The 14477-nt window shown below is 20.7% G+C and overlaps 1 protein-coding gene across 2 annotated transcripts; it reads right to left on the bottom strand.

The window, feature by feature from the left end:
- Positions 1–23: 23 nt before the first annotated feature.
- On the bottom strand, positions 24–3919 carry LOC110650562 (spermidine synthase 2). Of its 2 annotated transcripts, none has more exons than XM_021805585.2 (9): positions 3324–3919; positions 2320–2396; positions 2069–2191; positions 1650–1790; positions 1165–1237; positions 978–1055; positions 545–743; positions 322–448; positions 24–227 (listed from the first exon to the last, which is right to left on the bottom strand). In XM_021805585.2, the coding sequence occupies exons 1-9, from the start codon at positions 3499–3501 to the stop codon at positions 162–164; spliced, it is 1062 nt and encodes a 353-aa protein (XP_021661277.2). In that variant the 5' UTR covers positions 3502–3919; the 3' UTR covers positions 24–161. The 2 variants fall into 2 exon arrangements, with proteins under 2 accessions (XP_021661277.2, XP_021661278.2); XM_021805586.2 differs by having other exon boundaries at positions 1686–1790; positions 3324–3915.
- Between the last annotated feature and the right edge of the window lie 10558 nt (positions 3920–14477).

Consider the following 14477-nt stretch of genomic DNA (forward strand, 5'->3'; position numbering starts at 1 on the left):
ATTGTTACGGGCAAGACTCCGAAAAAAAAAAAAAAAAGAAAAAGAAACTTTGCTATTGCTGTGGTTGTTCGCATTCCTTTTGTTAAGAAGATTTTGGAACTGCTTCATAGTTTAATGAAAATAAAGAAACTAGCTATGGCCGGATCTCATCCTCTAGTCAATCAGATTTTGGAGCCAAACATCTTCTTCTTTGCAAAAGACGGCATGCAGAAGGCAGCAGTATGGACCTGCAATGGCAACAGAAAACAAAGGATTAATTAAGATCCTCTTTAATCAAAACACCAGGGAACCAAAAACATCTGCATTTTCAGAAGGCAAAACCTCTGAGTTATAAAATAGGGGAGGTCCTTTGGCTACACCATAATTCTCAGGATTCAATGGATTTACAGGGTGTATGAAGTCGACCGGTGGACCCTCGGTGGAGCAAAGCATGAAACCAATCATCCCACTGAAATGAAACGCTACTCAGTAATTAATCACCTCCACGATATAATGATAAGCAGATAGAAAAGAAAAGACATAAAAAAAAAATCAAGAGGCACGCCTGGCATATGCAGGAGTTGTGCACCAGGCGTAGCTAACAGAGCCTTTGAATGCCTCGCGGCATTTTGCTATGCAATCTGAAAGTGAAAATTCTGTGTGCCACAAGCTTTCCGCTGGGCAACACATGACTCCTCCTGGGCGAAGAGCCTTCGCCACCGATTCTAGGAAGCACTTATCGCCTGCTTCTTTTTCATCAGGCCCTGCGTATATGATATTGAATGTATTTGAAATCTGTGAGGATGTGAAAATCGAAGTTTTCAAACTTTGTGAGCCAGTTCAGCTGGAGATTCAAATATTGTTAGAATTAATTTGTATCGAGAAATGAAGAAAAATAGCTCAAAAAAGTTCATGTGTACTGAGCATATGCAATAATATCACCTTAATATAGATTACTGTAATAGATGAAATGAAATCACTAACAGGGAGAGAAATACCCACGCACTGGAATGCGTCCAATATGATTGCATCGTAAGTAACCTGAGCCTGAGGAACATTTTTCAGGAATTCAACTCCTGCGTATTTGAAGGAGACAAAACAAAGGCTGAATATTATTGTTTCCTCTGGAAAAAAGATGGATTATATTTGGGGAGATTAGAAATAAATGAATCAAACTTATTGTACCGTCGCCTATATGCAGATTGACTCGGGGATCCTCGTATCCAATTGCTATGTCAGGGAAGAACCGCTTGTAGGCCTGAAAGATATTCACTTTCAGACACATGATTTTGAACCCAAGAATCACTATGAAATCTCATGTAGTTGATGATATATAATGGAAAATACATGTAATTAATTTAAGTTTTAACTCAATAAAACTGAGAAAAATTTGTCTTTAAAACTGTGAGAATTCAACTTCCACTTAAAATTAAATGAAAAAAAAAATTCTCATAAATAAATAATTCTATAATTTAAGTTTATTGAAATTGAAACCTTAATTACATGCTATACCACCAATTTATTTATTGTGTTTGCTCTTATTGAATTCCAAATTCTAGATTTTATATATCTAATCGCCTTTTTATTATTTAACAGTACAGCATTTTTTATTTATTGCTAAAAATAGAACCCAAAAAAATTGAAAAAAAAAAGGAAAAACTTTAACAAACCTTAGATAGGAATAGTGAGATATATAATTCACTTACGTCAATCACCATTTTGTCAATTTCACATATGTCAATCCGATCAACGGAGGAATGGCGAGATATTTCTCTCAGAATTCCACCATCTCCCCCTCCAATTAGCAATACCTGAAGAATATAAAATGGTGGTTGCAAATAAACTGAATCAAAACCTTGAGTTTGAGGCAGACCCTAAAGAGGACTGTAAATTGCCAAAATGCCTTCATTAAATTTTTTTATGCCCTATGTTATATATATCACCCTTCTTGGGATAAAAATATAAAAATGTTATAATGCATGAGATTTTCCATAATACAGGCTAGCTTAGATCTCGCAGGGATATATTTATTATAAACTATGCATGTATTTGCAGGCTTGCAGCTATCTGTAAAGAGAAATGAAATGACCTTCTTTGGGTTTGGAATGGAGCAAAGCGGAAGGTGGGTGAGCATTTCTTGGTAAGCAAACTCATCTTTCTCTGTGAGTTGAAGATCCCCATCCAAGATCACAATCTTGCCATGCCCTGATGACTGCAATCGTACACAAGTAAGAAAGAAGAAAATTTATTTTATATACGCATCTATATATATCTTATTGTGGAAGACAACTCCAGAAGCAAAAATCCATTAATTCCTCACTTTTTGAGAGCAACTAGTACCTGAAATACAATAAGATCCTGATATTCTGACTTGTCATGAAAGAGGACTTTTTCCACCTTGTACAAGTGTGCCTCTCCTGTGCAATAATTAATATGTTCCTTAAATGGGAGTTAATGGATTAAGCTTCCTAATAATTTTGATGAAAAGGCAAGAAAACAAAGTGATATATAGAACTAATCATACTGCCTTGAGAGTGAAGTCAATCAATTATTATCATAAATACCAGACAACCACCAGAGAAATTATATGTAATGTATGATCAAAAGTTGGGTGGTTCTATTGCTTCTGTAAGACCGACAAGCTATCCATACGTCTTTGACTATCAGTAAATTAATCTAGTCTCTTGTGTAAGCACTACTTGCATTTATGCATAGAAAGAGAGATACGAACACAAAAATTTTACTTAATTCAGCAAGTGTGTTTACATCTATGGACAATTCTCTTTTTTTTTTTTTCACTTACATTCCAATTTATATAGACCCTTAATCCTTATACGAATAGGTTTACATTTTACCCCTCGTCATAGAGATCATCTCCCATATAGAACTATGCATTTCGAACTGCTTGTTTTGGAAGCACATAATCATTATAGGATAAGAGAACCATGTCCATATTTACTTGTTGAAAACATTGACTGGAATACAATAAAAGACTAGACTGCAATGATAAAAGTTTTCACAACAAAAATAAAAGTTAAAGCTTTTCGAGCTTAAAGAAGATTGTAATATTGCTACAGCCTAAGAAGCCTAACAAAGAATTAATTAGCCCAAACATCCAATAAGAAAGCTGCTTTAACCTTCTTTCTTTCTTTCAATTAATATTCTTAGGACATAGTATCAAACTAGAAATAAACTAAATATCTGAAAATTCCAAGATAACGATATTAAAATTGAGAAAATTAAGAAAGAGAAAAGAAATATGAAGCCAAAGAGAGAAAGTTGCATTTTAAGAAGGAAAGAAAGAAGAAGCACAAATATATATTATGATATTAATATATATATACCTGGCCATCCTTGAGAAGCATCAGCATACCATCCTGGAATGTTAAGAGAAACACCATTATGGTTCTCCATTTCAAGAATAGGTGGTGAAGACAAGAGATGAGTGGTGATCTGATCTAGGTCTTGTGCATGTATTGTGGGAGATTCATGAGCAGAAGCAAAACCATTTTCTGCAGCCATTGATTCTCTCCTTTATTTGGTCTTTATCACTACTGGAGCTGATAAGAGAATATGTATAAACTGTGAAGGACAAAGCTTATGCATGTGGCTATAAATAGGAAACAATGGCCAATTGAACCACAAGTAGAAATGCATGTGGCCCCTGCATGATCATTTGTCAAGTTTTGTCTCCGTAGTTGAATGTATGCCGGGTCCTCAATCTTTTCAGGTCAAGACTCCAGATTCATGATTTCGGATTCTTCAGGATTAGATCAAATTTAAAATCTCTTGGATTATTGATTTCCTTTTCCTCTCTTCTTTTTTATTAATTCAATACTATGCTATGCTTTTCCTATCACACGTCTCTGCAGATTTGTGTCTCAAGTCCGCTTGTAGAATTCATATCATCATCAATATAAGGGCATTTCATTAATTGCAATAATAATAATAATAATAACAATAATAATATCTCAGCATTATTTAAAACAAAATTAATCCCACATTCATTTATATACATATAAATAAGATCATTATAATTCTATTATTTTTATTTGCCAGCATTTTGAATGTGTAGAATGTGAATGGTGAAGTATATACCATGCTTAAAGAGGAAGAATTCACGTATTTACTTTTAAACTTTTAATGCACACTTTCAGAGTCATTTCTGAACTACTTTTTCTTTTTCTTTTCTTTGGGGATACTGCTTTAATTTTTATCTCATTTCTTCTCATGCAATAAGTGATGAGTGATCATCACCCATATATGAATTTTGGGTCATAACCAATATATATATATATATATTTTAAATCTTTTTTTCTCCACGCAAGTCTATGGGTTGATGATTTAAAATTATGATTTTGTAGCGACTAGACTATAATTAGATCAGCTCAACAATCCTCCAAGTGATTTACGTTAATGGATTTGCTTATTTTATTAATTTTTTTTTAATTGTACTTAAACTCGTTTTATGTATTTATAATTTAATTTTTTTATACGTAATTTTTTGTTAATTTTTATATATAATATAATACTACTATAATATATTAATTTTTAATAACGAATTTTTAATATGTTGCATTCTGAATTTTTTTATTTAAATTTTATAATTTTTTTAATATAATAAATTTCATTTATATTATAATATTTTAAATTTTTTATTTAAACATTTAATATATAACAAATTCTAAATAAATATTTCATAGATATTATTTTATAATATTTTAAAATAATGTTAACAATACATATTTTATTGTCTTGAACAATACCTATTTTGTTGATAATAATAATAATAATATCTATAATGAAAGAATAATATGTCAATCAAAATCACTAATTGTCTAAAGTAATAGTGTTTACAATTAAAAAAAAAAAACTATACAGAAAATGTTTAAGAAATACTTCTATAATAAATTAACAATGACAATAAAATCTTTTACTGTTTTTTAAAAGTATTGTTCATAGAAAAAAAAATTAATAAAAGTGTAAAAAATATTTATAATCAATTATCTTTATATTATATGCATTTTAGTTCCTATTGAAATAATTCTAATATATTATTATGAGGTTAATTGACAATTTAAAATGAAATTTAGAACAAAAATTAAGAGTAAAAATAAAAAAATAATTATAAGATAAAACTTACAAATTTAAATAAGCAAAATAAATTAAATTGATTATTTTATTTATATATATATAATTTATTAATAAAAAGAAATAATATAATATTATAAATTAAGTAAAGAAATAATAATATATTACGAAAAAGTTAAATTATAAATTATGCAACGAATTTATTAATTTCATAAATAATGAATAAAATCATATATTATTTATTTATTAATATATGTCCTTATCATTTATATTTTTTATATATTGTAATAAATTAATAAATTTTAATAATTAAGTAAAATAATGGCATTAGAAGAGAAAAAGGTCATAAAAAAATAAAATTAAAATGTATTGAGTTTCAATTGGTATTGATAAGTTATTTTATAAGTTATCTACCCACCTTTTTAAGTTATTTCTTTTTATAAGAATCAAAATTTTTTATTTTAAAATATGGAAGTTATGATTTTTTAAAAAAAATGATTTTATGATTTTAATTAATTTTTTCTATAAATTTTGATTTTGGATTACAATAAAAATATTTTTCACATATTATAATAAGGAAGAAAATTTATTAATTAAGTAAAATGTGGTCTTGGGAAAAAAGAATAAGAAATAAATTAAAACACTTTGAGTTTCATTTGAGTTTCATACATATTTTTTCAATTAATTATTTTTATATATAAAATCGATCATTTTTTTAAAACATAAAAGCTATTTTTTTAAAAATGATTTTTGATTCTATTAACTTTTATAAATTTTTACTTTTAATTATAAAAAATATTTTTCATATGTTATAATGAAATAATAAATTTTAATAATTAAGTGAAAAAAACCTTAAAAGAAATAAAAGCATAAAAAAAAATTAGAACACTTTAAGTTTCTATTAGTATTGATGATTTTTTAAAAAAGTTGTGAAATCATTTGTTTAGTTAATTCTTTCTATGAAAAATGATAATTTATTTTTAAAATATGAAAGTTAGATTAAAAAAAAAGATTTTAAATTTTTATAAACTCTAAAATTAATTTTAATATTAAAAGATAACATATATAGTTATAAATAATAAAAAAATTAAAAATATTTTTATCCGTTCATACATTTACCCCATCATTTGTACTTTACATATCTTTAAGTTAATTTTTTTTATAAGAATCAAATTTTTTATTTTAAAATATGGAAGTTATGATTTTTTTTTTGAAAAAATGATTTTATGATTTTAATTAATTTTTTTATAAATTTTTATTTTGGATTACAATAAAAATATTTTTCACATATTATGATAAAGGAATAAAATTTATTAATTAAGTAAAATATGGTCTTAGAAAAAAAATCATAAGAAATAAAATTAAAACACTTTGAGTTTCATACATGTTTTTTCAATTAATTCTTTTTATATATAAAATCAATAATTTTTTTAAAACATACAAGTTTTTTTTTTTAAATTATTTTTTTTATTTTATTAACTTTTATAAATTTTTACTTTTAATTATAAAAAATATTTTTCTTATATTATACTAAAATAATAAATTTTAATAGTTAAGTGAAAAAAAAAACTTAAAAGAAATAAAAGCATAAAAAACAAAATTAGAACACTTTAAGTTTCTATTAGTATTGATGATTTTTTAAAAAAGTTGTGAAATCATTTGTTTAGTTAATTTTTTTCTATGAAAATTGATAATTTATTTTTAAAATATGGAAGTTAGATTAAAAAAAATAATTTTTATAATCTCTAACATTAATTTTAATATTAAAAGATAACATATATAGTTATAAATAATATAAAAATTAAGAATATTTTTATCCGTTCATAAGTTTACCCCCTAATTTGTATTTTATATATATTATACATTATATATTATTTAATTATTAGAAAAGAAAACAATACTCTAAGTTACATGATAGAAATTAAAGATTTTAAAAATTGAAATATTAACAAATAAAAAATATATATAGTAAATATATTGTTGAAAACTTAAATTATATATTTAAAAATACATTGTTATAACTATATATTATTTGTATTCTTTAATATAATTATAAATATTTATATATTTATGTAATTAAATAATAATATAAAATTTATTTAAATAGATAAAAAATTTAGAGGAATGATTGTTTGAATTTGATATTATAATTTTTTTATTATATTTTAATATAAAATTAAAATTAATTTTTATTTTAAATGATTAATCATCCAAACAAAGTCTAAATATTTTTTATTAAAATGTTTTTTAATTTAATAAATTTATAAATTAAAATATTTTATTGACAAAAAAATTATTTGAAAATAAGCTTAATTAATAAAAAAATCTAAGCACTTTTTAATTTTATTTAAAATTTTAATTTAGCCATTTTTTTCAAAATTATAAAATTAGTGCTAGTTTTATTCTATTTACCTAAATTAGTCAAAATTTAAATTTAATTTTAATAATTTTATTAATGTTTTCAGTAAAAATTATTTTTAAATTATTATACCAAAATTTAATTTGCGAATATAAAATATTTTATTTTTATTTTAATGAAAATAAAATAAATGAAAATTTATTTATTTATAAAAACAAATTTCAAGTTTTACTAAAGTTATATTTTTATCAATAACAATTTAAAAAAAAAGCTAAAATTTGTAATCAATAAAGTGGTTATTCTGCTTTATATATATATATATAAATTAAAATAAAATTTAATATTATAAATTTATAAATATTTTGAATTATAAAAAAATTTAATCAAGTAGAATTTAAATAAAAATAAGATTAAGAAATTTAAATTTATATAAATTTTAAAATTAATTAGATAATAAAAAAATATTATAAATATAAAAAATAAAAATAATGGAGGGTATCTTGGAAAATTCTAATGTTTCTCTTTCTTCGCGTATTTAACGTGAAATGCAACTTATAATTTTCATCACACATACTTATAAATTAATTTTTTACATAATTTTCTATTATATTTTTATATATATGATATAATATTGTTATTATATTATGAATAATTAATTATTTAAATTAAAATATTAATTTAAATATTTATAATTAATTATACACATAAAAATATTTATTAATTTAAAATCATTATATATAGGATAATAAAAACATAATCACAAACTTAAATGTAATATAATAAAAAAATATAACAATAAGTTTTAGAATATAAATGGATGAAGATATTTAAAAGTTATAATAAATTAATAAAAAATACAAGTTAACTCGTGAAATTCAATTGATTTAAACTTTCTTATTTTATTCTGTTTTAAAAATAATTGATTTGTCTATATTATATTTCTTATAATTTAAAATAATATTAATTTATATAATGAGGTTATATAATTAAATTAATGTGAAAGAAATTTATTTATAAAATTAAAAAATAAGATAATTTTTAAAATGGATTATGTACATTAGTGAATTAGTATTATAAAATTTTCCTTTTCTTTATATTGATATATTAAAATTTTATATTATCATATTATTTAATATAAATAATTTAAAAATCTATTTAATAAATTTTCTAATATTTATAATTAATAATCTAAAGTCTTCTAATCATTTTCTTATTTTCTTTTCATTTTTTATTATTATCAAAATCTAAAACATAATAACTTAAAATTAAATTTGAAAAGTGTATATCTTTTCGCATAACACTAAATCACTATTGCTATTTTTGGAAATCACACCCTCTCCTTCATCATTTATTTATTATATAGATTTAAATATTTAATTTTATAATTAATTTTAAATAAAGATTTTAAGCTATAAAAGAACCTAATTATTTAGAATTTAAATACAAATAGGACTAAAAATTTTAAATTTATATAAACTCTAAAATTAATTAGATAATAAAAAAATAATATAATTGTAAATAATCAAAATAATGAAAGGTGTTTTGAGAAATCCTAAAATTCCTCTTCTTTCATACATTTATATATTACTACTTTTTTTTTAACGTGTATTGCACGTTTTCTGTACTCGTTGTATGTACTCATAATTTAATATTTTTACATATTATTTTTTATTAATTTTTTTATATGATATAATATTATTATAATATATTAATTATTATTATTATGATAATATAATAATTTTTTTTATTTTTTGTGATATTTATGTTGTATATACATTTATTATTTTCAGATTAAGTTAATAAAAATGAAAGCATACCAATGAAAATAAAAAATTATAGAGGTAAAATTTATAAGGAAAATTTTATTATTACAATATAATTTTATAATTGTAAGCATTTTATAAATATATAAATTTAACTATTTATTATTTTGTTAGTTCATAAGTATTGAATTTATTAAGATTAATTAGTTTTTTTCCATTTTATAACTTTTTTTTATAAAACATATATAATTAACGTGAAAAATCTAAACTTTTTCCAATACTATTTAAGAGTTTATACACGTGATAGTAAAATAAATTTAATTTGATATAATTTCATATAATATTAATTTTTTTAATTTCTAGTTATTTTCAATATAATTTTTTAATTTTGTTCTATAAAATTAATTATTCACATCCAAATCAATAAGTATCAATATTATTAATTTTTATTTGATATATATTTTTTACATAATTTCATTTTTTTATAATATGAAGAAAAACTTAAAAAATAAGAATGAAAAATATATTAATGCTAGTAAATTATTTACAAATAATAAATTAATAATTAAAATATTATTTTTTTTAGAAAAAGTAAAAAAATCGATGTTAATTAAATAAAAAAAATTAGTATTAATATATTATTATTTTTAATTAAAAAGATTACTGTAAAAAACATAAAAATAATCATTCAGTTCACAGTAAAATATTTTGTCAAACTAACTTATAATATATTTTAATTAAATTTTTTATAATTATTTTTTTAGGAGTACACATAAAACTTCAGTAAAAAAAATTATTGAATCTAAATAAATAAAAATTCTATTTTTACTTTTAATTATAAAAAATATTTTTCATATGTTATAATTAAAATATTTTTATCCGTTCATACATTTACCCCATCATTTGTGCTTTACATTTATTTAAGTTAATTCTTTTTATAAGAATCAAATTTTTTATTTTAAAATATGGAAGTTATGATTTTTTTTTGAAAAAATGATTTTATAATTTTTTAAATTTATTTTTTATAAATTTTTATTTTGGATTACAATAAAAATATTTTTCACATGTTATAATAAAGGAATAAAATTTATTAATTAAGTAAAATATGGTTTTAGAAAAAATCATAAGAAATAAAATTAAAACACTTTGAGTTTTATTTGAGTTTCATACATGTTTTTTCAATTAATTGTTTTTATATATAAAATCAATAATTTTTTTAAAACATAAAAGTTATTTTTTTTAAAAAAAAATATTATTTTTTATTTTATTAACTTTTATAAATTTTTACTTTTAATTATAAAAAATATTTTTCTTATATTACACTAAAATAATAAATTTTAATAGTTAAGTGAAAAAAACCTTAAAAGAAATAAAAGCATAAAAAAACAAAATTAGAACACTTTAAGTTTCTATTAGTATTGATGATTTTTTTAAAAAGTTGTGAAATCATTTGTTTAGTTAATTATGAAAATTGATAATTTAGATTTAAAATATGGAAGTTAGATTAAAAAAAAATTAATTTTAATAATCTCTAACATTAATTTTAATATTAAAAGATAACATATATAGTTATAAATTATATAAAAATTGAGAATATTTTTATCCGTTCATAAGTTTACTCCCTAATTTGTACTTTATATATATTATACATTATATATTATTTAATTATTAGAAAAAAAATACAATACTCTAAGTAAAAATTTGGTTAATAATTGAATGAATTTTTATAATTTTTATTTATATATAAAATTTTACATGATAGAAATTAAAAATTTTAAAAATTAAAATATTAACAAATAAAAAATATATATAGTAAATATATTGATGAAAACTTAAATTATATATTTAAAAATACATTGTTATAACTATATATTATTTGTATTCTTTAATACAATTATAAATATTTATATATTTATGTAATTAAATAATAACATAAAATTTATTTAAATAGATAAAAAAATTTAGAGGAATGATTGTTTGAATTTGATATTATAATTTTTTTTTATTATATTTTAATATAAAATTAAAATTAATTTTTATTTTAAATGATTAATCATCCGAACAAAGTCTAAATATTTTTTATTAAAATGTTTTTTAATTTAATAAATTTATAAATTAAAATATTTTATTGACAAAAAAATTATTTGAAAATAAGCTTAATTAATAAAAAAACCAAAGCACTTTTTAATTTTATTTAAAATTTTAATTTAGCCATTTTTATCAAAATTATAAAATTAGTGCTAGTTTTATTCTATTTACCTAAATTAGTCAAACTTAAATTTAATTTTAATAATTTTATTAATGTTTTCAATAAAAATTATTTTTAAATTATTATACCAAAATTTAATTTGAGAATATAAAATATTTTATTTTTATTTTAATGAAAATAAAATAACTGAAAATTTATTTATTTATAAAAACAAATTTCAAGTTTTACTAAAGTTATATTTTTATCAATAACAATTAAAAAAAAAGCTAAAATTTATGATCAATAATGTGGTTATTCTACTTTATATATATATATATATATATATATATATATATATATATATATATATATAAATTCATAAATATTTTGAATTATAAAAGAATTTAATCAAGTAGAATTTAAATAAAAATAAGATTAAGAACTTTAAATTTATATAAATTTTAAAATTAATTAGACAATGAAAAATATTATAGATGTAAATAATAAAAATAATGAAGGGTATCATGGGAAATTCAAATGTTTCTCCTTCTTTGCATATTTAACGTGCAATGCAACTTATTATTTTCATTATACATACTCATAATTTAATTTTTTATATAATTTTCTATTATATTTTTATGTATGATATAATATTATTATTATATTATGAATTTTATACTTAATTATTTAAATTAAAATATTAGTTTAAATATTTATAATTAATTATACAAATAAAAATATTTATTAATTTAAAATCATTATATATAGGATAATAAAAACAAAATCATAAACTTAAATGTAATATAATAAAAAAAATATAACAATAAGTTTTAAAATATAAATGGATGAAGATGTTTAAAAGTTAAAATAAATTAATAAAAAATACAAGTTAACTCGTCGAATTCAATTGATTCAAACTTTCTTATTTTATTCTTTTTTAAAAATAATTGATTTGTCTATATTATATTTCTTATAATTTAAAATAATATTAATTTATATAATGAGGTTGTATAACTAAATTAATGTGAAAGAAATTTATTTATAAAAATAGAAAATAAGATAATTTTTAAAATGAATTGTGTACATTAGTCAATTATTATTATAAAATTTTATTTTTCTTTATATTGGTATATTGAAATTTTATATTATTTAATATAAATAATTTAAAAATATATTTAATAAATTTTCTAATATTTATAATTAATAATCTAAAGTCTTCTAATAATTTTCTTATTTTCTTTTCGTTTTTATTATTATCAAAATATAAAACATAATAGCTTAAAATTAATTTTGAGAAGAGTATATCTTTTCACATAGAACTAAATCACTATTGCTATTTTTGGAAATCACACCCTCTCCTTCATCATTTATTTATTATATAGATTTTAGTATTTAATTTTAAATAAATATTTTAAGCTATAAAATAACTTAATTAATTAGAATTTAAATACAAATAGGACTAAGAATTTTAAATTTATATAAACTCTAAAATTAATTAAATAATTAAAAAAATAATATAATTGTAAATAATCAAAATAATGAAAGGTGTTTTGAGAAATACTAAAGTTGCTCCTCTTTCATACATTTATATATTATTACTTTTTTTTAACGTACATTGCACGTTTTCTGTACTCATTGTATGTACTCATAATTTAATATTTTTACATATTATTTTTTATTAATTTTTTTATATGATATAATATTATTATAATATATTAATTATTATTATTATGATAATTGTCACACCTTACCCCTCTGTAAGGCATAACATGATCCCGTAGAATACCTAATAAACTACCAAACTTTACCTACCGATAACTCATTAAGTATCCTACAAGGGATTTTAAAACTATTTTCTTACTTTTATAAGTGGTGAACATTTTTTTAATAGGTATTAAAACATTTAATTAAAGTTGAAAACTAGTTAAAATTTTTTGACCCATTTTATTTTTCCGCAAATTTTATAAAAATTTCAGCAGAGTGCCGTCTGTATTTTGAGAAAACAGTTCTTCAAATACCTGTAAAAAACACTTCCAATAATTTGTCTCAACAACTTCTTCAATTTCACAACCATTCCAACCAATTTCACAACCATTCCAACCAATTTCAATATCATTTCTCAATTTTTAAAATTCAACAATCATCAAAATACTACCAATTAATTTCATTCAAATCAAAACAAAATATTTCCATTCATAGGTAATTAAATATAAAATAACTTATGTACATCATACTAAAAATTTACATTAGGAAAAATCCAACTAAAATTTATTATAAACTTCATACAAATTGCTCAAGACCAGTTTTACATGTCCATACCTTTACATACATTACATACATCAAAATAAATTTTTACAGTCAGGGTATAAATTATACCCAATAGCTTCAAGGCAAGTAGCTCCTCAATCCTCAGCAGCTCAATCTGCTGCTCCTCTAGTCTCTATATCTACGACAGCAATAACAGCCATCGCTGAGTACTAAGACTCAGTGGTGCACAACATACTAAAATAATCTTTATGCAGAATTTAAATCATATTTATTTAAAAATTGGACTGAACATGAGGATTAAATACAAAACATGAATTATGAGATTTTAATCCAAACAATTTCATTTCGAAGTATCAAAACACATTTCATAAAACCCACAGTTATATCATGCCATTCGAAACAAATATAATCTCAATAGCCAGAGGCTAAAGAGAAGTCATATCACAAGGCTAGCTAGCTCAAATATATGGATATCCATTCAATTTCTTCTTCTACTAGCACAACCTCAACACCTCAGCCAGAGAAGGAATCAAAATTCGAAACTGATTACCCCCACTAGTCATGCTAGTGAGGTGTTCAAATATATGGTCATGACACTGTGGTTTTAAAACTTATCTTAACAATTTACTAAATCTTTATGCCATCTCAAATATACACAAATAACTTTCAACAATTTAATTCAAATGCATAATAAATATTTCCTCACAATGATGTCACAATTCAATATTTCAATTCATTCAAAATAATATGCAGAAGAAAATTTACAGAAATTATACGTTGTGCACAAACCTTATATGAGTCGTCTTTTGGCCTTGACTCGACATCTCGG

This window comes from Hevea brasiliensis, chromosome 13 (genome assembly GCF_030052815.1).
Source record: "Hevea brasiliensis isolate MT/VB/25A 57/8 chromosome 13, ASM3005281v1, whole genome shotgun sequence".
In the NCBI taxonomy this organism is placed as follows: domain Eukaryota; kingdom Viridiplantae; phylum Streptophyta; class Magnoliopsida; order Malpighiales; family Euphorbiaceae; genus Hevea; species Hevea brasiliensis.

Bases quoted from the DNA above. Each gene is read 5' to 3' on its own strand.
- LOC110650562 (XM_021805585.2), bottom strand. From the start codon at position 3,501: ATGGCTGCAGAAAATGGTTTTGCTTCTGCTCATGAATCTCCCACAATA. The intron at 1,791-2,068 runs GTCATTTCATTT...TATATTCTTCAG, and splicing joins CCATTCCAAACCCAAAGAAG to GTATTGCTAATTGGAGGGGG. The intron at 449-544 runs GCGTGCCTCTTG...GTTTCATTTCAG, and splicing joins ACAACTCCTGCATATGCCAG to TGGGATGATTGGTTTCATGC.